At 38.2% G+C, this 27540-nt stretch overlaps 1 protein-coding gene across 4 annotated transcripts in view; it reads right to left on the bottom strand.

Annotated features, from left to right (window-relative positions):
- Positions 1-10602: 10602 nt before the first annotated feature.
- sgk1 (serum/glucocorticoid regulated kinase 1) overlaps positions 10603-27540 on the bottom strand; it is a 61099-nt gene continuing 44161 nt past the window's right edge. The window contains exons 1-11 of one of the 4 annotated variants that reach the window (XM_088625290.1): positions 18053-18195; positions 15241-15316; positions 14747-14822; positions 14469-14657; positions 14237-14368; positions 13829-13941; positions 13288-13411; positions 13043-13138; positions 12640-12795; positions 12183-12272; positions 10603-11619 (exon numbers count right to left, since the gene is read on the bottom strand). In XM_088625290.1, the coding sequence (XP_088481416.1) occupies positions 11452-11619; positions 12183-12272; positions 12640-12795; positions 13043-13138; positions 13288-13411; positions 13829-13941; positions 14237-14368; positions 14469-14657; positions 14747-14822; positions 15241-15311 (1215 nt within the window). In that variant the 5' untranslated portion in view covers positions 15312-15316; positions 18053-18195 and the 3' untranslated portion in view covers positions 10603-11451. Of the gene's footprint in view, positions 11620-12182; positions 12273-12639; positions 12796-13042; positions 13139-13287; positions 13412-13828; positions 13942-14236; positions 14369-14468; positions 14658-14746; positions 14823-15240; positions 15317-15417; positions 15683-17703; positions 17843-18052; positions 18196-27540 lie in introns of those variants that run through there. The other 3 variants (XM_088625289.1, XM_088625288.1, XM_088625287.1) reach the window with 3 other exon arrangements.

Here is a 27540-nt window from a genome sequence, read left to right as displayed (position 1 = left end):
AGATTAATCTGAGTTGGTAGTTAACCATAGTTTCCAAGACCAGTTTAATTCAGCGCCTTCACTATGTGTCCCATTAATATTACGTGTGTATTATGTGTTTTATAAATATAATGAGTAATATGTTAACGATAACACGCAATACATCCAATAAGAAACTTATTAAGAGAAATACTGTTTTCTCTTATCCGATTAACAGCATTCATGTAAACGATTAATAATTACAGTGTTAAACTTACCATTGCAATAGCATAATAGCACAGATTCATAACACTGGGAACACGTTAGATGTATTGTACAATTATAATGGTAATCTTATAACACTGTGTGTCACAATCCTCGTTTTATATAGCACACTTCTTATAAAGGCACTCAACAAACTATACAATTTTAAATAAAAACAATACATACATTATACAATTGTCTCCATTTGACAAACAGCCATGTTCATATTTTTAATTAAAGCTACCTAAAGCTTCATCTTATACTTTTGAGCATGCTGTACATTTTTGTTTTTTTTTTGTCTGTATGAAAATGTCATGATCTGTTTTGTTACTGAAATTGATAGAATTTCAAAAGCAATAAAAGAGAATCAAAATCCAAGATTAATAAGCGCTGTACTGTATTTGGCTTTAATTGAAACAAATGAAAAAAATCACATACTTAAAACAGTAAGAGTAAACAGTAACAGTATAGAGCAACAAACTGTCTGGTTATATTTTCACAACCAATCAATTAAAAAGGGGGAAATATAACTTTTTACTTAATAATAATAATTGCTTACACTTATATATTTTCTGGACACTCCACTCAAAGTGCTTTACAGGTAATGGGGACTCCCCTCCACCACCTGCAGTGTGCAGCCCCACCTGGATGATGCGACGGCAGCCATAGTGTGCCAGAACACTCACCACACATCAGCTATCAGTGGGGAGGAGAGCAGAGTAATGTAGAAAATTCATAGAGGGGGATTAATAGGAGGTTATGATTGGGAAGGGCCAATGGGAAATTTGGCCAGGACACCAGGGTTACACCCCTACTCTTTTCAAGAAACACCCTGGGATTTTTAATGACCAACTGAGAGTCAGGACCTCAATTTTACATCTCATCTGAAGGACAGCACCTGTTTTACAGTATAGTGTCCCCATCACTATACTGGGGCATTAGGACCCACTTGGACCACAGGGTGAGCACCCACTGCTGGCCCCACTAACACCTCTTCCAGGAGCAACCTTAGTTTTTCCCAGGAGGTCTCCCATCCAGGTACTGACCAGGCTCACACTGCTGAGCTTCAGTGGGTTGCCAGTTGTGAGTTGCAGGGTGATATGGCTGCTGGCTACTTAAAGTGCAATCAACTATTGGCTTTTACTAAAATAGTTTTAAACTATAAATGCAACTATTACATTATTATTAATATAAATGAGCTCATTTGAGAAATACAGTAGCTAAAGAAAATGTACAGTATACAGTTTTTCAAAAGAAACACATTTTGTGGTCTAACAACTTGAAAGCAAGCCATATTAAATCAGAATTAATTTTATGTTTATTTGCACAATGTAACAGAAAACTTTCATGTGAAAATCAAATGTCCATACATTGTGAAAAGGAGTTACAAATGAAAGCCTAGAAAAATTCGTTTGATAAGTGTTACACACCCCGTAGAAAAAGCAATTGTAAACTTGCTCTGGTTTAACTAGATGCTTTCCACATCACACAACAAAATAATAATAATAATAATAATAATAATAATAATAATAATAATAATAATAAACTTTATTTTATATAGCACCTTTAAAGGTGGCTTCTCAAAGCGCTTTACAGGATGACAATAACAATAAATAAGAAGAATACAAAAATAAATAAGAAGAATACACAAGATAAGACACAATTACAATTAAAACAATACAACAATAACAATAGAGGAGACTTCAGGCTTTTCTGAAGAAGAAGGTTTTGAGTCTAGATTTGAAGGAGTTTAGAGAAGGTGACTCTCTGAAATCCTTGGGCAAAGAGTTCCAGAGCTTGGGGGCATAACAGGAGAAGGCCCTGTCACCCATACAATGTAGACGGGCTTGGGGGACAGTAAGGAGGGCAGAATTTGAAGAGCGGAGGTTGCGAGGTGGGGAGTAAGGGGATAATAGTTCAGACAGGTATTGAGGTGCCAAGCCATGTAGAGTCTTATAGGTGAGCATGAGGATTTAAAGTCTACGCGGAATTTGACCGGAAGCCAGTGCAAGGACTCCAGGATAGGAGTAATGTGAACACTTGCACTAGACCTGGTCAGGATTCTGGCTGCTGAATTTTGGACATACTGCAGTTTGTCCTGCAAAATAATGAGCTCCACGTGTGTTCAATTAAAGTGATTCTGAATTTTTCATTATAAAACCAGCTGTTCCTGTAGGTCACCTCTGGTGGTTAGTGCATCTTAAAGTAAAGAGTCAACAATGGGCAATAAGGAGCTATCAAAATCTTACTGCATAAAGCTGTGTAAAGGTACAGAGTGGGAGATTCATATTTAAAGATTTCAGAGGCCTTAAATATCCCTTCGAGCATAGTCAATTCAATTAATAAGAAGTGGAAAGTGTTTGGCTCCACCAAGACTGCCTAGATCAGGCTGTGCATCCAAACTGAATGACGAACAAGAAGAAAACTGATCACAGAGGCTTCCAAGAGGCCAACGGCAACTTTGAAGAGCTACAAGCTTTTATGGCCAAGACTAATCATAATGTGCATCCAACCGTCCATCCATCCATATGGCAACAACCATGCCAACAGCAGAATTTGTTCCATTACAACATATCTGTTTCACTACAACTGCACTAATATGACATATCTGAAAGGACTGCTAGCATAACTGTGCTGTCTTTTGTCTGGTTAAGTTGTTAAATCTGAGATGGTAGGAGTCATTGATTGTAGAATTTAGACTTGACGAAATATTTCGATCTCATATGTACAGTGGGCATGTTTTATGTAATATATATGTCCCTTCTAAAATAAGAAAGTAAAAATGATGACAAATAAGAGAAGGCCATTTAGCCCTCCTGCATTTGTACTGTTCCCTCTTGTGTTTCACTTTTGATTAAAGTCAAGATTTTTACAATAGGTGGCTGCATCAGCATGCGTAGGTGGCGAAGGAACAAACAAAGCTTTATTCCAAGCCAAAATTATCCTGAAACTAGGGTCGCACCTTCCCCCTTATCTCAACGACAGACTCATTTCCTTCTAATCCTCTCTATTCATTTGCAGGTTTTGACTTCACACCTCTCTTCACCCCTCTCGACTTCACACCCCCTGAGTGTCCACTCTGCTCCTCCCCTGCTCCCGGCTCCTCTCCACTCCTGCCTTTTGTTCTCCCTTTCTTTAGCAGCTGCTGATTTCCCACTCTTTCTCACACCTGAAGAAAGGCTCCACAGCTGAAACTTTGTGTTACTTTCCTTCTCTTTTCATCATGTGATTTTCACAATGTGTTTGAAAACTTGAATTATATCCTACTTGTTCTAGTTATCTCTGTCCAAAACTAAAAAGGATTATTTCTTTCAGCTTGAAAGTCAGTCAGTGTAGAAAATGTCTTTAAGTCTAAGGATACATCTGCTTGCTCTTCTCTGGACTGATACCAGAGCAATGTTTAAAATATATATATATATGATGTTTTTACCACATGCATTTCATATTCTGCACTTATTTACATTAAATGTCATCTACCAGGTGCTTCCTTAGTCTTGAATTTTAGCTCAGTCTTTTTGCATTTCATTTGCTGCTTCTACGTTATTTGCTAATTCTCCTATTTTCCTATCATCTGCAAACTTGCGTAGATTACTTTCTATACCTTTATCAAGATATAAATTAGAATGAGCATTTCGGACTCCAATTCCTGTGGGCCTTCACCATTACATCACTCCGATTTGAGCATTGACCCCTTATCTGTACTCCTTTCCTATTAACTAATTTGCAATCCATGCACATTTTCCTGAATGCCTCCAATCTGTAAGATTTGAAATTTAATCTTAACGAGCATCTTCATTGAAAGCCTTCTAAAAAACCTAAATATACCATGTAATACGCTCTGTGTGCATCTACTACTTGCTCATTCGATGAACTCTAAAACGTTGGTTAAGCCAGACCTACCTTTTCCAAATCCATATTGGCTATTTCCAATGCCATATCTCCATATAAGCAATCATCTAGTTATAATAATATCCATAACCTTACATCAGTTCAGATTTATCGCTATATAATTAACTGATTAATTTTCTCACCCTTATGAAGGGTGGGTACTGGGTACTAGAAATTCTCCATTTGCTGGGTACTTTTCCATATTGAGTGACTGATGGAAGAGTTGTGTCAATGGCTTCTGAATAAGATCTCTTGTTTCCTTGACTGCAGTTGGCAAGATGCCATCAGGCCCTGGGGTTTTATTAATCTTGACTGCTTCTAATACCTGAAACGTATTTAGTGTATGCGTCTTTTATGCTGATACTTTTTAATACAGAACTTGTTAACTTTGAGTGGAGTGTCCAGAAAAGTGCTATATAAGTATAAGGAATTATTAACTTCTCATTTGGTAAACACCTGAGTGAAATACTTATTTAGTACATCAGCCATTCCCTTTCATTTTCACTATATTTCCCAGGATTGTATTAGAAGATACATTTTACTTAATCATTAATGGTTCTTTTCTGTCAAAGTTCTGCAAGAATGCTTCATTATTTATTTTAGCCTGCATTGCTGTATTTCTTTCTATCTTTGTCTTGGCTTTTCTTGTATCCTTTCTCATCTGTGCTCTGACTCATTTATTCTAAATCTGCTTTCCTTAAAATGTAATCTTCAAAGCAAATCATATTGTGATCACTGTTCCCTGATGTTTCTCTCACCTCTATTTGCATCACTCCGACTTGATTGTTTGAAAAGTCAAGATCTGTACAATCATTTCCTGAATGTTGAATGTGCTCCAACAAACTGAAAAAGAAAGAAATTATTATTAATGTCTGCCATTTCTGTTCATGCTACTCAAGTGACTACCAGGGACTACACTGGGACTGTAAGGCTTTTTATCGCTGTCGTTGGTGTGGTTTTTGTTCCCTTTCAATTTATTTTTATGTGCTGATCAGCTTCAGAGGAAGAGTCAGTCACTCAGGATTGCCAGAAACATAAAACAAGTGCTTGATAGATGTAGCTCCAATTCTGCAGTGCAGTCAGAGTGTAGGAGTTGCATTTCTGCATTTCTGCTTATTCATATTCACTGTTGTTGCTGACACAATGAGGATACGGGGCCAGCATTTTGTCCTTGATCACCTGCTATAACTGCTAGTATGGTTGGTGTTTTCTCTCCAGCTTTCTCTAAATCAAAGTGCCAAGATGACTCAAACACATGCATCACTCAATAGAGCATTGGATGCAATCACTAAATCACCAACTTCAAATATTTAAATTGGACTATTGGAGTAATTGTGGATATTTATTATAGCAGGGCACACAACTGGGGGGATGTACTGTATAAAACCTGTACATTTGTTTTATTAAATTTAAAAAACAAAAAGAAATGTTCAGGGAGACACATCAGTATTGTGATAATGAAGTGATACCACTTTCATCTTATGTGAAAAGATGTGAGTGTGATACAAAATGTACCATGGTAGACATTAAAGGTGCTGTCTAATGAAATTATTTTTTATTTCAAATAATGTATTCTCAATAGAGAATCTATGCAGGAAGGATAATTGCTTACAATATTGCAATATTGTTATATTGCACTTTTAAAGAAGAACTACATACAGTACAGGGAAGGACTTAATGCTAAAGCAGATATGTATTTAATCAGTCTTCTTGTTGAATCCAAATGCTTTTAATAAGAAACAAAGCACTTATTTTGCACATTGCTTGCGGCAGTCTAGTATTGTGCTTACAGTGCTCCCCCTTGTGGCGGACAATACGTGTTTTAAAGCTTTTAAAGTTCACGTATAACTAGGCTTTAAAGATCACATCATATTGCTTTCAGTAATTGCTTATCCAAGACAATAATCAAATACAATCATGGTGACCCAGAGTCTAGCTTGAGAAGAACTGGGCTCAAGAGAGGATACATCCTGGATGGGGCACTAGTCCATTGCAGGGCACACAGACAGAAACTAGAACACACTCACACCAGGGCCAGTTTAACAGAAACCAATTAACCTCCCAGCATGGGAGAACATACAACCGCCACAAAGATAGCACCCCAGCAAGTGGAACTTGGACCCCAGCACTGCGAGGCAGCAACGCTTACTGCTACTGTGCTACTGTGTCACCCTTGCAAGTAGCCGTCAGTTGTAAAATAAATTAAATTTCTGTTCTACTAAAGATGGTACTTTGCATTGTTCTCTGACATTCATAAATGTCATAAAAATATTTTTGAAATGTTCATATTTAACTACAGTATATGAACTATATGCATTATGCTGTTGAACCAAAGAAATTCAACAGTCAGGTCTAATGACTTTAGTGTATGCATAAGCACATTACAAACTCAAGATTTCATCAAGAAACACCACACATTGTCATACGGAAAACATTACAGTTAATTCACCATTCTTTGAAACCCTGACATGGATATTACTGAAGGTGCCAGTCTGGAGGTGTGATTAGGACTCTTGTCTCAGAAGTGGACATTTGGGAGTTCAAAGAGGGAACTGCTGTTGTGCCTTTGAGCAAATGGTTTCATTAAAATGCCCAGTTTTATAAATGGGTGCTAATATAAGTGGCTTTGCCCAGAATCACAGTTATCCAAATCGAATGAAATAGATGATGATGATGATGATTGTTAATAATAACGATAACAACAACAACAACAACAACAACAACAACAACAACAACAATAATAATAATCACCATCATCATCTTCATCATCTATATATTCATTTTCTAGTGCCTTTCTTCCAACTCTGGGTCGCAGGGGAGCCTAAGCCTATCCCGGTGAACAACAAGCACAAGGCCTGGACAGTATACCAGTCCGTCCCAAAGTACACACAAACACAAACACTCAAACCAGGAAAACGTTCTTGGAAGCCAATTAACCTACCAGTATGTCTTTGGATTGTGGGAAGAACCTGGAGTGCCTGGTGAAAACCCCCATGAACAAGGGGAAAACATACAAACTCCACACAGACAGCTCAGTTCCAGAACTGAACTCAGGGCACCAGCAATGCTAACCACCGCACACCAGAGGCGATTTTGTGTTGAATTAATCGGTCCCTAGGTTATTGCATGTCCACCATCTCACAGACTGGCTTAAACAATGCAACGGTTGTATCTTCTCTCACATCTAGCGGGGCAAAAACAACCCACCATTCTCTTTCCACCTCAGAATCTCTTTCACCCACAGTGACTGTCTTTCGGCTGTCAATATTTTATCCCTGAACATTTCAGAGATATTGTTTTTCCTGGTGTTAGAGAAATTTTGCAAGAAATTAGTATTTGATTGATCATTTAGGATACTTTACTCTTAAAAGATTAATTTAGGACTGATATATGTTGTCTAGGTTCAAAAGAAAGGACAGAATTACTAGTGTGAATGACTAAACTTTCTTTTCATTCCTACAGGCAATAGGAAAATGAACACTGCACAAAATAATAACACTTAACTTCTGTTTGCTTATAGGCTGGAATATTGCCATCTGTAGAGCAGAAAATTGAGTTTTCCCCAAGGCCCACTGTCAAAACCCTCTTGCTGTAGTCTTGTAGTCTTTTAGTCTGTAGCTTGCCTGAGGCACAGGTGGGTGTATAAATCCCAGATGATGTTATTCAGGTCTGCCACTCAAAACATGACAGCAGTACCATGATGCATTTGACAATCATGAAGGCCAAGACAAACTTTGAATATTTGTGTGCACATATATTGCTGTTTAAGAAAAGGTCATTTAATGTTCTGTATTGTAAGAAAAAATGGCTCAGATAAAGTAATTGGAATCAGAATCAATCAGAGAAATATACACCACTTTAAAGTGAATAAAACAGTAATATTCTGAATGTTAATTAAGATGTTCATGCACATGATGAGTCACTTTTCGATTCTAATCAAGATAAATGAAATGAAACATACTAAATTCAGTTACACAGGCTGGGAAGGTTGTTGTTGTGGAGGTCTATCTAATTTTAAATGTACCCGACACATATTACATTTTCCAATACACTGAGCAGACGTAATCATGGAAAACAAAATCTCATTAAATGTATGCCTTTGGTTCTGTTATGAAGAAACATTTCAAAGTGAATAAAAACAAAACCATCACCAGCATAAAAACATGATTTATCCTTTTGTTATATTTATATACAGGCCCTGTTGTAAGTGTGACCATGTTTGTTTCTGGTGTTCCATCCAGGATGTATCCTGCCTGATGCCCATTGCTTGCTGGGATGGGAGATGGATACCCCAAGATCCTGTATTGGATAAAGTGTTTAGAAAGTGGATGGAAGTTTTATATATATATACAAAAATCATTTTTATTATTGCTAATTACAATATGTATGCTTTTTATCAAGGGACTAAAATGAAGGACTCTGTTGTGGCACAGAGAATATTTCTAGCACGTCTGTGTCCCTGTATAATTTTGTCCACCAGAGTGTGTCACAGTCCTGTGTAATCTGCTCTTTGCAGTAGTCACACTGAACAGGCCTGCAAGAAAAGGAGTCACTCTGGCCCCTTGTGACACTGGTCACAGGGAGAACTCTGGGCGTTCAGGACTGACAGAGCCTCAGTTTAAGATAAAAAGAAATCACTTGTTTTACTTATCACAGTCAAATTTGTTACAGGACTGTAGATTTTGATTTGATTTAATGGCTAGCCATAAAACCTGTGGAATTGGGGCTCTAGGAAACCAGGTTGGTGCAGTACAGCATGATCAAAAGACCTATAATATAAAACTATGTAAAAAAAACAGAGCCTCTTCCTGATTGATTGTAGCGGGTAGGAATGGATGTTACCTGTTTTTATCATTATCAATATGATGTCAACAACAAGGGCATTATTAGTAACAGTAAGAACAGTGATGCACCTGCTGGGAATATAAGGGCTATCTAAGTTTTAACCCATTTTGTAAATATTTTAAACAGTTTAAATTAAATCCTATGTAAAAAATGTGATCTTTTGGAACTGCATTATTCTGACTTAAATCTTATCATTAAAGTTTTCTATGCAAGTTGTTAATTTTTTGGCAAATACTTATATAGGTTTATACAGTATAAACTTATCAGAAACATACACACTATAGCTCTCTCTCAGTTCAGTCACAAAGTCAGAAGTAGAAATGTGAGTTCCTTCAAAGAGACATTCTTTTAGACGCTCTCCAATTGGAGACATGTCTGAGTGCTTTAACAGTTGACAAAATAAAGAGTAAATTTTCAGTATGGACTGTCAAATATTGTTTTCAAACTGTAGTACTGTTCAATAAAATTAACAGTAATTGTTATATGTTGGGGTGGCACAGCGGCGCCCTGATTAGCAGTACTGTCTTGCAGCACTGTAGCCCTGGGTTTGGTTCTGGACCAGGGGGGCTATCTGTGTGAAGTTTGCATGGTCTCCTCACGTTCACATGGGTTTCCTTTGGGTGCTCCGGTTTCCTCCCAGTCCAAAGACATACTGGTAAGTCTACTGGCTTCTGGGAAAATTGGTCCTGGTGTGAATATGTGCGTTTGTCAGTGTATGCCCTGCAATGAACTGGTGTCCCATCCAGGGTGTACCCTGCCTTGTGCCTGTTGCTTGCTCAGATAGTTGCCAGCTCCCTCATGACCCTAAATTGGGTGAAGCAGTTTGAAAATGGAGGGATGATAATGTCATATTTCTCCTTAAAAGAAAACTTCTTCCTTCATATTTGTCAATCAAATGTGAACGGAGAAAAGAATCTGGGAAATTACAGATTCTTATAAATCCATTTTGATTCTAAAAGAAAATCCAAGAGTTCTTACACATTAAGCGCAGACATTTCAGGTTTCAGAATAAGAACTACCCTTAAGTGCTGTAAATGAGAAAATGTCAGTCAGGCACTTGAAAGCAGAATATATTTTTTAGTTTGACTGTGCATATAATATAGTGACTCATGTCACCCCTAACACTTCAAGGCAGTTTCAAGACCACGAAGCATTCCCAACGTTAGTTGAATAGTTGTTCCCAATTCTTGCTCAGACTAGTTTTTACATCAGTATTTTAGGACTCACATTTCAATGTCAAAATCTATGATAAGGATAAACTCTTCTCGGCCCCTAAGTTTTTCTGCTAAAAACGGCCCACACAAGCAAATTTGTTCATCCATTTCTGCAGAATCTTTCAAAGTTTTCCCAATTTATTACTCAAAGAAACTGACTGACCTTGAGGATCGTTTTCTAGTCATATATTGCGTAATATACTGAAGAAATTAAGCACAGAACTCACTTGCTAAAGTTCCGTCTTATTACCAAGACAATTGTAAGAAACATGTATGAGTTAAACTACCACAGTTCCAGGGATTGATAGGTTATTCTGAGAACTGCCTTTTCACATGTTGCAAAAGAGTAAAATATTTAACAGACTTTAGTTAAAAATGCCAGAATGTCATTTCTGTACCTATGCAAAATGACCTCCAAAAGTGAGAACAAAAATAAGACATCAATGTTTATTGCAAACCAAAGTCACAAATACATTTTAAAAAAATAAAATTACAGTACATTTAATATGAACAGTTATTCATATGTAAGCATACATTTTCATTTTAAATACATTAAAACTTGTACAGTGACTGAAATGTACAAATGAATTTAAATACAACAATGTTAATGGAATGCCAGGGCTAGACAACCTTAGTGCCCACCTTTACAACACGTCCAAAAGGAAATGGAAGACTGGATGAGATTGACTCTACGGACAGGGCATTTGTTAGAATTTTTTTGGTCCAGGTACATATTCACATCATAGCAGCAATGCTTTAGTTCAAGCAATTGTAGATTTGCAATTCTTAAAAAAAGGATAATAATAAAAACCAATGCCCGAACAAATACAATTCAGGACTGTACAGCAAATTTGCCATCTCCCACATGTGGAAGACGCAGGCAATGCCCCCCATTGTAGTGTGTCAAACACCATCCGATGCCAAGGCCAGAAAACTCATGGCCAACTAAAACCTCCCTCATACTTCTGTTCACACTGTAGCCCAAGAGCTCCAGATAAGACCTTATCAAGAGGGAAAAGGCACCTAGCAAAACATTCAAGGTCCTCCAACAAAAAAAAATGTCTTGGAACATTTGATATTGCTGCAGTTCCGCCGCGAAGAAAAAAAAACGCCCAGAAGACAGCACCAGATCTCAGGAAATGAGAAGAACATAACTGAAAACTTCCCACTCAGCTTGGACCACTTGTACAAGTTACAGGCCACAAAGCTGCCTTGATCGATGTGCAAATATTTCACCCTGCTGCAGGGTCCGTTGTAAGATCCGTCAGTCTATGGCAAGTCCTTACAAGTAAGAGTCCATAGATGGAGCATAAGAAAATCCCAGAAAAGCTTCAGCAGCCTCCTTGATGCTTGCTGTAATCAGAGCGCTGTCTGGAGAGCACCCGATGGAACTTGGGACCGGCTCGTCCGTAAACTCTGGATCAAAGTGCCGTAGATCATTTGGGCCAGTCTGTAACAACAGAAATTAAAAGTACTTAACTTTCAAGTCAATCCAGATAACAGATCACAGGAATGCTACTGCATATACTACCAGGAATTCCCCGTTTTCTAAAATGTGTACAAACTTAATGCTTTTTCTTATTAAAACTGACCAAATTGAATCAAGTGGCAAAGATAGTCTTGCATTAAGAAATCTTAATTGTACTGCTCAGCTAGGGCTGTTTCCTTTCTCTTATTAAAGATTAACTTAATGGGTTAATATTTATTGAATTTAACCGTTCAGTGGCTTCAAACAATAGCTAGATACAAATCTGTCACAGATTCACACTGCTGAGAGAATAACAGCACGACCAGGCGGATGAGGCTAATCGAAGCTCTACCACACAACCAAAGCGGAAATAGTCAAGGTGCTGCTGCCAAGGTAGTGATGAGGAGGAGGAAGAGGTGCAAAAGTGCAGAATGTTGGGACACCCATAACCACACTCCACCCCAATAATTGTTTGCCTTCTCTCCAACTTTCGTGTAGAACCTTGAACATGGCAAACCCAACCTAGTTTTATGAATCAAACTTACCACGTTTGGGTTAAAAGGAGGGGTGAGTCTTTTTGCATTCAGGTCATCCCAGTTGATAGGAGAGAAGAATACATGGTTCTTGATTTCGATCTAAAACAGAAGAAAGGAAGAGGGCACATTTATTACAAATGCCATGATAAACAATAGCCCTGAATGACAGAGACCATTTAGATTAGTCTGCAAACTGCACTTATTGTAAACCTAGAACACTGACCAGCAGCAATACTCCTAATGTTTTTGTATCCAGGGGTTCTTTTTACTGATCTTTGCACAAAATTTGTTGCAATTTCAGCCAGGTAATTACTTTGCACATTATCCTACCTTTTATCAGGTAGCATGAATTAGTTAAATATGTCCTGACAATGTAATCTTTCTACACACTGTAGGGCACCCTGCTGCAAGGTCCTGCATAAAGATGTTTGAATGACACAGCAATGGTGGTCATGGTGTTACTTACAAAGTCATCTTTGCAGCCCAGTCTCTTGGTTCGGTCCTTCTGCAGCAGACCCTCCAAGAGGTGCCTTGCAGAGTTTGAGATGTTGGGTTTCAACTGCAGAGGCTTGTTCAAGATATTGTCGTACATTTCTGCAGTGTTCCGGCTGTAGAAAGGTGGCTGCAAATCAAAACAAAACAGACCCTTTACACTTTCAGTCTACAGTGCATGCAGAGATAAGTAAAATATAAAACACTCATCAAATTAATGTCTTTGCAGTAAATTTAAACTCCATGCCATTATGTGTTTCTTAAAGGATGTTTAGAAATTTGCATACAAGTACACTATTTAAAAAATTTTACCCCCAATTTACAGATAGTGTAGGAACAAGAAGATCAATCACAATCAATTACACTGTTTTACTTACCAGTCCATACAGCATCTCATACAGCACAGCTCCTAAGCACCACCAGTCAACTGTTCTGTCATATGGTTGTTTGTGCAAAACTTCAGGAGCCAAGTACTGCAAAAGAACACATGGATTTGTAAGTTTTGGTTTGAAGACCACCAGACGTATACAGGAGTCTCTCCTCTCGAATTCTGTGAAACTTAAATGTGTGTTTTAATCTTGCAGCAATCCCTGCGTTTAACTGCAGAAAAAAGCTTGCATACCTCTGGTGTGCCACAGAAGGTGGAAGTGGTGCCATTGGGCTCAATGTTCTCTTTGCACAGTCCAAAATCAGTCAACACAATGTGTCCCTGAGAATCCAGCAAGATGTTTTCTGGCTTCAGATCTCTACAAAAGGGGTGAAAGACTCATGAGAAATAGAAACTACAAATGCAAAAAACATCCATCATCTCCTGCTGCTTCTCAGTTGACAAGTAACAGAACAAAATTACATACATTGGAATAAATAATGTCTAAATCTTTTAAAGGACCAAGTTAAAAACCACATGCCTTCTCAGAAACTGAAAAGATTAAAATTTGTATAGCAGAAGTCTGCATCTAAAAGTTGAGACCATGCCGGCTAACTATAAATGCAGAAGCCCTAACTGCTACCCCACACTTCAAGTTGTAGATGTGTTTTGGCTATGTATAGTTCTCGCTATTTTTAATTCTTTGGGCCAGATGCTACTTCCAAGTGAAGTGAAGAAAGCCTCCTTCGACCTGCCGTGCAGTTTATTTATTTTTTTGGGGGGGTTGCAAACTCACCTATAAACAATGTTCAAAGAATGCAGGTATCCCAGTGCACTTGCAATCTCTGCAGCATAAAACCGTGCTCTGGGCTCAAGGAAGCAGCGTTCTCTTTGGAGGTGATAAAACAGCTGTGAAAAAAGAGTTTTTTTTTTAAAGATTCTGTGCCAAGTCCTGGATACCAATATAAATAAGGAGCAACATCAAGTCTAAACTGCTGAAACAATCGCAGGAAATAACCCACTGCTCCACTATTTTTTTTCCTTCCCCAATTTTGGCAGGCAAGAGAAGGGTCCGCATTCTAGTCTGTCTCCCTCTTTCATCCAATATCCTGAAGTTTCTTTTTTAAGAACAAAAAAAAGTACAGCTGCCGCACTACAGTTGGACATGAAAGGATTTCCCGTCCTGTGACCTGTTATGTCTTACCTCTCCTCCGTTAATATAGTCCAAGACAAAGTAAAGCTTGTCAGCCGTCTGGAAGGAATAGTGGAGCCCAACCAGGAAAGGGTGTTTCACATTCTTTAAAAGGACATTCCGCTCCGACATTATGTGTTTCTCCTGCAAGAAACAGAAGCAAGCAGTTATGTAGGGATCTGCAACAAAAATACAACTTCACAAACACCTTTCAAAGCATCCAGGTGCATTTTCTGCAATTTACCTCCTTCTTCTTCAAGATCGCCTTCTTCTGCAAAACCTTCACTGCATAGAACTGGTCGTCGCTGTGGTGCCTTGCTAAGAGAACCTTGCCAAAGCTGCCCTTTCCAATGACCTTTAAGAAGTTGAAGTCGGAGGGTTTGGCGTGAGGGTTAGAAGATGGCCCAAGGTTAATTTGCTGGGATGGGCTGGGCTGCAAATCAGAAAGCAAGACAATGAGTGAAACATGCAATTATCACTAAAATACATTCAGAGGCTCAGTTCCAAAAGAAAATGACTTACAGGAGGGGAAGGGTTGGTGTTCATGAGTTCAGGTTCTTGAGGTTGGTTCAGATTAAGGATTGACTGGACCTCGGGGCTACAAGAAAAAAAAAAACAAATAAAAGTTAGCTTCTCCCCTTCAGGCCAAAGCCGATAAAACTAGGCAATGCACACAGCTCCTAAACATAAAGAGATCCCAATACCTTAAAAATACAGAAACTTACAACTACTGGAAAGTTCACAATACTATCACTCCAGTCTTTAAACATGTATACAGAAACACGCGGAGATAAACCAGTACATCCTGTAATTCTCCCATTTCAAACTTCAGTTCACACCTAGACCACCTGTAGCGTCCTGCATGTTCTCCCACTTTGCAGTATCGCACTGTTAAAAAGTGCTTTAAGTAGCTAAAATCTTCCAGCAACCGTCAAACCATCAGCGGCTTGCTGCGCTAAAGAGCAACGGATCATTTTATCTTAAGCACTTGTGCTGAACAAGAAAAAAAAACTCACTGCTTGCAGGCGTAAGAGTTAGTAGCGAGCTTCTGAATGAAGTCATTGAGTCCCATTCTCCTTTGTTTCATAAATGCTGCAAAAAAAAAGAAACATAAACGCATATCAGATAAACTTTCTTTGCACACCTTATTGGACTTTTACATTATAATTCATTTCCTATGTCAAAACACTTACCAATAAGTATTGCAACCACACCTCTCATTTTAGGGTATGTTAAAGCAGCTGATTCGGTTTTGATTGTCATTGCTGTGCTTTAAGCGGCTGTATTTGTATTCCAAAGAACCTGACCCTTGTTCCCACCACACAGTAAAGTGCTCTAACTAACCGAGACTTTTTTTCCGCACGGTATTTATACTTGGAGGGGAAGTAGGTGGGTGCGAACTGAGAAGTAACATGATTTTGCAGCTACGAATTTCCTGGGGCGTGTCGGAACGGTCAGACACTCGGTGCCTTGAGTAGATCAATCATTAAAAACTCCACCCGGAGCCGTCTGGCGTCACAGAAGAAACGCAACACACATTCAAACAAATAGGACTTCTTGTAAAGTACAGCAGTGGTACATTATGTGCAATGTCCGGATTAATGTTGCGAAACGTAAAACACAACTCATTGAATCTTTACGTCTCTGGGGATGTTTTCAGACAGTCTAAAAATCAGCACCAGAAGAATCTCAAACTTGTTTTCTCTGCATACAATTTCGCTTTTCTTTTTAAAGTGCCCTAAACACAATACACGAAGTGCAGTTTATTGTTTTTTTACGTCGCAAGCTGTTATTCTAGTTTTATTTTGTAGATAAACTTAGTTTTCATATGTCCCGTGGTTTCAAGCTCTACATGATGTTGAGTAATCTCGACAAACTGGACAATCGTTTTAAAAGTAGAATGTAAAACACTCCAGATTATTGAACAGCAAATCTACGATAACTTTGGCAAACCCTTAGAAAAATGTTACAGAAAACGGTTTTCCGAATTACATATCAATCTGTCCTGAGAAATTTAATCTCAATCTGTTAGAGATTACTGAGCCTACAATGTATAAAGGAAGCCTTCTGTAAATGAAAAAGGCGAAAACTGTGGTGGACTGGTGTTCATACAGCCTGGATTTTAATTTCAACAAACGTTTTTGACTAAATTTCAATTCAGTTTCGGAAAACTGCTGTGAAGTACTTGACACGAGCCGACGAGATGAATCATAAATTGTTTTCTGCCTGCAGCAACCCTGAGTAACATCTTTAAACATGCATCCTCCAACCTCCTCCAACAGCGACTCAAATCCAACAGTATTTATTAACGAGAAAGAGAATGAATTTTCTGCATTAAAATGTAAATGTCCTTTACTCACACCTGTACGAAAATAGATTGATATTCCACAGATAATACAAAGTGTTTATTTTGCTTTTCAGATTGTTTTGAGATTGAGGTCACTTTGCCGGAAAAACAAAGCTACACAGTACTGTGGCTACACTATTACCACCTCCCTTCAGGCGATTCGCATTTTCGCAACGACGAAAATTCCTCTGACTGCAGTTAACAAAATAACCGCTAAGTGGGACTCCGTGACAAAATTGCATTTACATGACCTGGTTTTAAAATGCATCGGAAATGCTCAACCGTAAATTTTTTAAATTCCGACATATTTTTCTCTGATAAAAAAATAGTTGTTACTAAATTCATCCATACCGTTTTCAGTAGCAGATTTCAGTAGCTAATTTAATGGTGACAGGTTATCCTGCCATCGCCATAAAACATAAATATATTGATGATTTTCTGCAAAACGGTAAATATTCGTGTAAATCCATGCAAAACGGTAAATAACTGTGCAGATCTCTACAACTGACTATTTCACTTGAAACAATACCGAATGAAGTTCTCCACATGGTAGCTATTATTATATAAAGTGAGTTTCATAGATTACACTAGACAATATCGAATGAGCTGTAAAATACAATTCCTGCTTTGGCCGCACTTTTATGAGCCATTTACGGTTTTAAAAAAAGACTATTACGAAAGTTCATACATTTCGGATACAAAATATCATACTAATGGTATCTACCACAGTTTAGCAAATAGACATTTAGCTGAGCTGTTTCTAATGTAACCGTTAAATTCCTACAAAGAAAATATGAAAAAAAAGCACTAAAGGTATAGTTTCGCTCTTCTTTCGGTAAAGGAAAAATATGCAAAATATACAAAACTGGAGAGTGTAAAAGGACACACTTCAGTACTTCGCCCGCAGATAAGACGTGGCACCGATTGTTCTATATTCTTTGTTTCGACACTTTGGAAATGCCATGAAGAACTTTTACTTCCTTTCAAATTTAGTTTAACTTTGTGCAGCAAAGTTAAAGAAAACAACTGAAAAAGATGGTGACGTTGAGAATTAAAAACGATTGCAAATTAAGACTGTTCAATTATATTTTTAAATCATGATATCTAAAGGCAAACCAATAAATAAACCAACCCTTTAGCTCTGCAGTAGTCCTCATTCTCGTTTATATTTCCACAATAAGGCAATACCCTTCTCCCAGCTCCTTCGATATCAGATCAGTTAACAAAGGAACACTTGCCTCAACCAGAACAGCTAAATATATCAGCCCAGACCCATAATCAACCCATATTTGCATAGATAAGAATACAGTGTTAAAATCGGGTCAATGCTAAATTACATGACTGCAGTGGATTCTGAGCCAAGACGCTGTTGCAGTTTGACCTTAAATTTACGGCAAAGCTAAATGATCTTGAGAAAGTCAATCAAATAATACATCGCTCACATTTTTCAGAACTTAAGACAAAACAGAGTTGTAACTCACATATTAATGACAGTGGAGAGGATTTCTTAAACTTGACCCGAAGCAGGCGGACGGAGTCAGTGCTTGACAGGAACTTTTTTTTAAGGGAATTTATGTTAAGAGTAGCATTCCTTTGCTCACTGTACCGGATACCTTAAGGCGAAGAGGCCCTGCCCAATCTTCATTTTCTAGCTTCTGGAAAATTTTCTTTCTGTGAGCGACTTGAGCAGTTAGTGCCAAAACAGTACTAGAAATATGGTGCGGGCATTAAGTCTCCCTCATACTACCCCCACCGCCCAACCCGGACCCCTGATGATAGATTAAATTAAAACATGTAATTCTAAGAGTCTTAGCCTTAAACTATTATTCTCAAATCAAATTAAAGCAATTAAAAGCAAAAATAAATCAGACATTGTTTATATTACAGGTGAAATGTATAAAAAACGTCTCAAGCAAAATATACTACTTATTCTGAAAATGAGACATATGAATATACTGTACATATTAGATTTATCTAGTTTTTGCCATAATATAGAATTACATTTAATTTATACTCATTTTATAGTGGTTATTTGCATTTAAGGAGATATTTTTTTTATTTTTTTTGTACTAGTCAGACATTTAAAGGGGAGATTGTAAGGCTTAAATGCAATTACTGCTTCTGCCTTCCAACAGTGGAGTTAGAAAATGCACAAGATCTAAATAGTTTTATTTGAAGTGTTTTACCTAGAAGCAAGAGAACTCTGACTTTTTATAGATTTTATGAGCCTTTTACCTTGAAATGTACAGCCTCAGGTAGATCTGGAAAATTTCTCTGAATACAGATAGCTGTTGGAGATTGTCGCTCTTTCATCTTGCAGGAGGAAGAAGTGGAAAATAGTTTGCATGGACTGTTCTTGGAGTTGATTATTAAGTCTCATTAAGATCAATAAACTCTGGTGTAAGCTATTAAGCATATGACCCTGGTGTTTATACTGAAGGACATTCTTGAGTATTAAGTCCAAGTCATAACCTTGCACATTACATTATAGGCAACAGAGGTCAAGATTTCAATTAATGTTCTGTAATGTCATAATATGACAGAAAAAACTGTACCACAGAAATTGCTTTCAAGTTTGTAGTTCTCCCGCTGTGATTATTTTCACAGCTTTAATAGTTTTAGCTGTTGGGTATCAGCCCTCAAATGAGAGAAAACATGGACACACTATGTCAAAATTAAATGTAGTTAAGCTGTGTGTGTGTCCCGATGGCTAGATTCACTAGCATACACAACACCTTCCATCTCTAACACTTACATATTCTCTTGTGGACTGTGATAATAGCTGTAACTCCGTGATGGCCAGAGGAATTTTTACTCTCAAGTGTTTTATTAAAACCATATGCTTCTTTTAAGAAGTCCTAGACTGATTCTATTTTGAAGACAAGCATTACTTTTTTAATATTTACTGGCAAAAATATACTTTCTTTTTATTGTCTTGTCCTGAAATCTTATTTAAATGATACGTTTTAACCCTCAACAGACAAGCATTTTCTAGTATAACAAAATTCCAATAATTTTTATACATCTTACACTAATAAAACAGCAGCAGTATCTAGAAGTAATAATAATAACAACCAGTTTTGAAGAGTGCTATTCAGGCAGGAAGACAACATAATACCACAAGAACCTAAGGCTGGTTTAAAAAAGGAGAGGAGGCAATTAAGTTTATCTAGAGATCATTTGGCTGCTTTTAACTAAATTATCTGAGGATAACATCCAGCTGCTTCTTAAAAATAATCTACTTCAGTAACCTGGCTGTGTAGCTTGTTCCAGACTCCCACAACCCTTTGGGTAAAGAGGGGCCCTCCTGATCTAAGTTTTTGTCCTCCAGTTTATCTCAATTCAGAAGAAACCCACTGGGTTTGTCTTTCTGGAATACTTGAATCAGGTCCCCCTAGTAGCCTTCTCTGTTCAAGACTAAAAAGGGTCAGTTCCTTCAGTTTGTCAGCGATTCCATTAGGCCAAGAGATGTTTTAGTCTGCTCTTTTCTGAAATTATTCCAAAGCATCAATGCATTTTTTGTAACATGGTGAATATTTCTTTGTAATGTGTTCAAACAATGTTTTTAACCATATAAGTGTCAGGAACAGTTCTTTTCCGGGCCCTATGCGGACAACACGATCCGAAAGGTGAAGAAACAATAGGGAAAAATATCATGCAGGAGTCGGTCAGGAGACAGGGGGGTGTGTCCGAGGTGAGTAGGTGTCCAGGGGAAGTGAGTCCGGGGCAAACAATCCAAGCATAAATCCAAAAGGGAAGTCCAAAACGGGAGGCAAAGTCCAAGACCAGGGTATCCATCCAAAGTAATTAAAAACCAGAACCGGGTCGGGACCGGCAGAACAAGGAATCAGGAACAGGAAACTAAATCCATAACGGAGCCAGACGCGGCAGGACCCCGGGCTCTCACGAAACGGGATTCAATGAGAAGCGCCGGGCAAACGCCTGTGTCCGCCCTTAAGAGGAGGAGTAACGATCGTGACAATGAGATTACATTACTTTATTAGCCATATACAATTTCATGCATTAGGGAATTTGTCTTTTCACATACCCCAGCTTGCTCTCCATGAGACACACAGGCTGGGAGAGAGAAGCTTGGGGTCAGAGTGCAGGGTCAGCCATTTATACAGCACCCCTGGAGCAGCTGGGGTTAAGGGCCTTGCTCAGGGGCCCAACCAAGTAGGATTCCTCTGCTAGCTGCAGGATTTGAACCAGCAACCTTCCAGCCACAGGCACAGATAGCCTTAGCCTCCATGTCACCACTCTACTCCTCTTATATAACTTAACATTCTGTCTCTTGATTACTGCATTGTCTACAATATGTAAATTATGTGTCAACAGAAACACTTCAGTATTTTCATAAGTACTTTTTTGCTACCTACATATCATACTCTGCACTTGTCATCATCATCTGCAAAGTACAGTATTTGCCTCATCTTGAATACTATATAAATCGTTTTGAATTACCTTTGCAGCTTCTACAGTATTTATTAATCCTACAAGAAGCAAGGGCATCCATCCATTATCAGAAAGCCGCTTCTTCCTGGTAAAAGCTGAAACAACCCATATTCGACATAACAGGCAAAGGAAATGGCAGTCCATCACAGAGCACACAGACTCAAGCATCATTTAAAGACACCTATTATCCCAGCCAGCACATCTTTAGAAAGTAATAGTGAACTAGAGCACCTAGCAAAAACCCACAAGAACACAAGGAGAATATGCAATCTCCACACAGAAAGCACTATAGTCCATAACTGCACCTAAAAGCCAAGAGCTCTGAGGCAGCAGCTCTGACCTCCATACTGCCATCGCATTGACATCATGGTATCGAAATTTCAGAAACTTTCTGCCTGTTTTCAAATGAGTAAACAAGTCCACATTCTAATCCACATTGGGGAGCGAATCATGATGGGAACATTGAGGTCTCCTTCATGTACTGTATGGTGTGCAAATCCACTTCCTTGTTCAGAATAATGTAATAAATCTCACGAATGATTAATTTTCAGGTTCTTTGTCAGGAGTATTTGGTTTAATTTGAACAACACTGAAGGTTTCTCTGCCAAAGCAGAAGGATAACAATAGAGAATATAATAGACACATCTGTCTCTGTAAAAAGATGCACATGTAACTCATTCACAGTACATGCTTTTACACAGGCAAAAAAGTCAAATATTAACATTTTGGAAGTTTAAGAAATTTCCTTTTGCTGACTTTAATTTTATTAGAGTAGGCCCTTGTGCGGTTTCTCTTTGGTCTTTCTTTGAATCATTTATATTTTAGATAACACATTAATACATCTATTCTAGTTGCTCTGCACAGAAAAGATATGTAATATTTTCTCTTCGTATGAGACTCTTCGTAAAAATGTATTTTAATGTTAAAAAGGCCTGAAGGGAAATTAAAAATGAGATTACTGAAAATGTACATTTGAACTGCCTACCAGTAGCAAATGAGCACTGTGTTAATTAAAACAGATAATGAACATTTGCGGTAACTGCTGTATTTTCAAATTAATACGAACCAGGCAAGATCAATTTTTCCTCTTCGAGTGGCTTCTTTTTTGTCTTTCTGCATAAAAAGTGTAAACAAAATGATGTGTAAAATCTGAGGGTAATAACTTAAATGTAAGGGACAGTATCTAAACTTTTACTGTATCTGCATTTGTTGATATTCACAAAAATGGAGTGAAAACAGGAAATGGACAAAGCTCACTTCATCTTCTAGCTTTTGTACATTTGCTGTTGTGTAAAGTAAGCACGTTTCTCAGGATGACAAAGCATCATGTGCATGAATTGGATCCTTAGGAAGTGATGGGGTAGTCAGAATGACAGAATTGATAATTGTTAGCATTGTAAAGGACATACTGTAGAGAGCTAGATGGTAAACTGAATAGCAGACTCTTTACTGTTGCAGGTTAGGGTCTCTTATTAAATATTTTGTTGCTCTGGGTTTCTAACAAATTGTATTATGTGTCTGTACGTCAAGTAAATGTTTTTAAAGAAAATAAACTTTATTACAGCAATGTACACAACTCTTTCAAATAATGCAATTCTAACAACAGTGTTGTAAATATTACCAAGTAATAGTTTTATTCCATGCTGTCATGGTGTGAGCTGTCATGCCTGAAGAAGGCTCCACGGCCAAAACTTTGTGTTTTCTTTCTTTTCTTTTCAGCATGTAATAAACCTGTTACTTGTTCCTTTACAGCCTACGCATGCTGACGCAGCTACCCACCTGTAAATAATACTATTGTCACAATTCAAACATTTAAAAAAGGGTGATTGTCCATTATCGATCAATGTTTTTTTTGCAAGCGGTCGTTAAGGCTGGATTTGCACAGCAAAGCCCCCCCAAGCCTTCCAAGTGTAACCACTTGCTGTGGTCCATTTTATGTCTCCAAAAACCTGTCCTGCCTTTGAAACTGTGATAGCCCAGTTATCCGCAACAGCACAAACTGTAGGAACAGGCTTTCCCTCTTCAGCCGCTCTACAGGGCACATGCGAGTAGATAATATGACAATGCACTTATGGGCAGCATGGTGGTGAAGTGGTGAGCATTTCTGCTTTGCAGTACAGGGGCCCTAGGTTCAGTTTCCGTAGCTATTTGTGTTGAGTTTGTATCTATATTGGCTTCTAGGAAAATTGGCCCTGGGTATGATTGTATGTGTGCGGCAGTGTTTTCCCTGTGATGGAGTGGTGTCGCATCCAAGGTGTATCTCACATTGCACTCATTGCATTCTGGGAAAGGCTCTGGCTCCCCCACAACTGTGAATTGGAGGAAGTGGCACCGGGGCCTATGCAGGTGAGCCCTTTAGGCCATTAAGAAAAACATTATTCTCTGTCGTTGTAGTTTTTATATGTGGCGTCTCTTATTAATGTCCAGTGTAAGAGTTCAGTTTGTGCCTCTTCACTGCTTACTTTTCAGCATTACTGTTCATCATCATTAATATAGTTTTTAACAAACAGCATTGCATTTTTCTTTTCTTATTTTCTGATTGTCTTAGATATCTTCTTTCCCCTAGAAATAGTTTCCCAAATTTCAACAAAGCGAAATGGTGTAACTTAATATTCAATGAATTCCAAAAAGTAAGATCTATTTCTTTTTCAGATCAACAAGATGTTTGCTTTCTGTTCTAGCTTTAAAATTGAGCAAAAAATAGACCTCAAATATTTCTTGAACTTCTCTTTAACAATACTGAACTCTTCTTGCTGTTTAAGAGTAGTTTCTCAAACTTTGGGATCCATACATTTGCTGGTTTTCTTTCCTGTTGAGTTTCACTTGATTGGTTTCAGTACCTCAACATATCAGAGGTTTTGCCTTTTTAACTATTGTGTTTCACGAGTACTACTCCCAGCCTTTCAATGGAAAAAAAACTGCAAAGGAGCAACTTGTTAGCTCAACTGTGGATTCAGTTAAGTGTTGAGCTTGATGGGAATGATGAAACACTGAAACGCATATTAGAGTATTAGGAAATAGTGTTTACAAGACACAAATATTTCAGCCAAACAGGGTTTAAGTTTAAAAAACAAACTTTTAAGGATAAGTATAACGGCAAGTGCAGTGTAGATAAGGCTAAATAAATATTTTATGTATGTTTTATGCCTATTCAATAAGGAAATATTTTAAATGAACTCTGTGGTTACCACATGAGATAAGAGAGTATGATTTTTTTATGATACCTTCTTTAGTTTGATTGTACTAGCAAACAGTCAAGACTTTTCTGTGACTTATGTGAGAATGAAATAAGCACTCCTAGTCCCAGTCTAGAAAGAGCAGCAGTGTTGTGAACCCAATGCATTTTCTTTCACTTTACTGTAAATGCTTTATTAACAAAACTTTGTTAAAGTTTTTAAATAAGAATAAAGGACTTTCCATACCTAAACGGATATCAGTGTTGTAAAACCACAAGGAAAGCCAAATCTTATAACAAGACATCTTAACCAACATGCAAATATATGTAATATAACTATAGATAATTAAATGGCATTTAAATAGAGCTATGCAATGACAAAGAAAGTCTTATTAATCTTCATGGACTCTGTCACTTTATATCCAGGTGAAATCCCATAATATAGTTGGGTGTGTAACTACATGCATTATCTTAGGTAGACATATCACTGTGCCAGCTGGATTTTCATCAGAGAAGTGATCAAAGTCTCTATGCCTGCTGGTCAAAAACAAGTAGCTTAGGTTTTCAAACTTGAGTTGCTAACCAAATATTTAATTTCGGAGGAAAAATCTTTGTTACACTGTCTGAAGTCATCTTTATATTTAACCTGACTTCACAGCAATAGCTTCATGCGTTCATGAGGATCAGGTATACTTTATCATTCAGGATCTCCATTTCTTTGGTAGGTAATGACATTCAGCTGTGCCTCTTAATTAAAACTAAAACTCCTAATAGCAAAGACGATACCTTGTGATAATGCACATCCTGCTTGTACTATTGCAGAAGTACATTTTCCCTCATAGCAGAGGTCTTAACTTTTATACAGTCTTTTATGCAGAGAGTATAATACCCAGGAGAGCTCTAGCTCACAGCTCCCGGTCACCATGGCAACTGGCCCGCATTCGCAAGCAAACTCAAACACCTCCCGCTGCGGTGAGAACATGATCAGGTCGGCTGTCTGTACCTCCTGCTCCAAATTAGCAGATAATTACCTCATCCGCGTTGTATATTTAAGGCCTTTCCCATCCTCTGTTTGGAACTCTTTCATTTGGGTTTTTGTCCTGAGAGTCTGAATTGCTTCTCAGATGATCCCACCTGTCTATGCTAAACAAGCATTCCCCCTGTATCTGCCTGACCTTTTCGGACCTGTGCCTGGATGTTTACAAACAAACTTGAATCTCCCCCCATACTCAGCATGCTGCACAGCTGCTGAAAGCATATACAGCACATTTGTTTGCTCTGCCTGCCTGTGCTGCACATCCTCTGGCCCACCTCTCTGCTCGCTTTCACCTGGACCTTGCAATTGGATTCTGTAGCCTGTCTTTACAGAGACCTATTTCTACGGTTAACATGGATACTTTCTACATTTGTTTCCCTGCATACCTCCATTGCTTCCAACCAGTTCAGTTCTGATGAAAGCTAAAGTGACTGTTATTCAGTTTCAATTTATCATGACTGCTTAAACCTAGCAAAATTGAGCACAGGCCATTTAGATATATGGGAATGTCCTACACTACTATTTTGCAGACTATTATCCTTATTTTACCCTTAAAGAGTGCTAACAAAGTAAAAAAAATGATCAAAAGTTACCAAATTGGTCAAAATTAGTTGAGTAATTAACCCACAGGCAATGTGCAAAATGAGAGTGATGTACAATGAAAAATGCCATAACCTGTTTGACACGTAATGTTATTTGCATTTTAAATGTGTTATTATTGAACAGATAGTTTGCTGATTTAGTATTGTTCTGTGAGCTCAAATCATATGGTTTCATGAAAACACCAGGTTTTCAGGGATGAGCAAAAATTGTATTAAAATTGCCAAGATTATTTTATACACGAATGTATAAAATGTCACTCAAAATAATATTGCAACGCATACGGCCTCCATTGCTTGAGAGAGCTGGCTTACCAGATCGGTGACGTCACTGCCCTTCCCTGTAAATAGCAGGGACCGAAGCCGCCGGGCTGATGGGAGGTTTCCCTTTGGCTGGGTCCCTGTTGAGTGATGCCTGAGGCCTGGGTTTGAGTCCCCGATGGGGGGGGGGAGGCAGTGGCGAGGGCGCCCACGTGAACCCCATAGTGTTACAATATTATTAATAAGTGAAAGAAACATGACCATGCTTAGCTTGAGTAATGATGGTGGGTATTGTTATAAACAAAGGTGGTCTGTGTATGAGAGAATTTACCTGGAGAACAAAATGTTCTGCTTCAACAATTAGCAGACTAGTCCACAGAAACCTTGTAAATGGCTCTGCGAGGGACAGGCCACATCCTGTGGGCAGAAGGTCACCACAGTCCAGATTTGACACATCTGTACAATCCATCTGCATACCTGGTTGTGGACTGCACTGGCTATAGTACCAGAAATTTTTAAGAAGAAATACCACTAAAGTATATATATATCACCAACTGCACGTTCAGAGGCTGTTCAGGTGTAATATTGCCAGCTGGGAGACTAAATCACTATCTTCTGTGAGCCAAAGAAGCTGAGAGAGTAGTGAAGTGTGTTATTCATAGATGAATAGTGTTTCTTCTGTAACAGGCCTAATCGAAGACAATGTGTGTGGCAACATGGTGAGTGTTATGCTGACATTATTAGTGCCATCTGGCAGGGTTGTAGAAGTGTGAAGATGTGAGGAGGAAACTTCTTTAACATGGAAATGTCATTGTGCAAACTGAGGTACCACCATACTGCTCAATGGTACAATCGAAAAGTCCTTAAACAGTTTTTTCTGTATGTTTAAGGGTATCCAGAAGTCTTCATTTTCCAAGAGGCCAATGCATGACTACACCATGCTACAATAAAACACAACATCAAGAAAACAATGCCCAGGTCTTGCCAGGCCCAAAGTAGTCTCTTGACCTGAATCCAACAGAGCATCTGTTGGAGCAGCTTGCCAATGAAATCAACAGGGAGAGCTGTGACTGGGCAATCTTCAACTGCTGTCTGCAGCTGGAATATCCCACAACAGTCTGTGTAGATGCTGATGAGGTGTATGTATAAAACAACACTACCAGGACCATGCTAATTCTCAGGTAGCCCATATCCCATATGGACTTTGTATTTATGGTAATACTTGTACTTTGAAAGTGTTCCACTTTTCATACTGAAAACAATGTTTTGATCTGTATCTTTTTAATCACATTACCTAATCACATTTTCTGGGATTTTGTTAAAATCTAATTTAAACTACTTCATTAAATCAAACCAAAGACATGATTGGTGCATGTGAAGTGTTTAGTTGACTTCATTACTTCTTATTTTCTACTTAAGAAGTAAAGCGGCTTTTCATCTCTT

This window comes from Lepisosteus platostomus, chromosome 3 (genome assembly GCF_059453375.1).
Source record: "Lepisosteus platostomus isolate fLepPlt1 chromosome 3, fLepPlt1.hap1, whole genome shotgun sequence".
Taxonomy (NCBI): Eukaryota; Metazoa; Chordata; class Actinopteri; order Semionotiformes; family Lepisosteidae; genus Lepisosteus; species Lepisosteus platostomus.
This window is presented reverse-complemented; position numbering and strand designations above follow the sequence as displayed.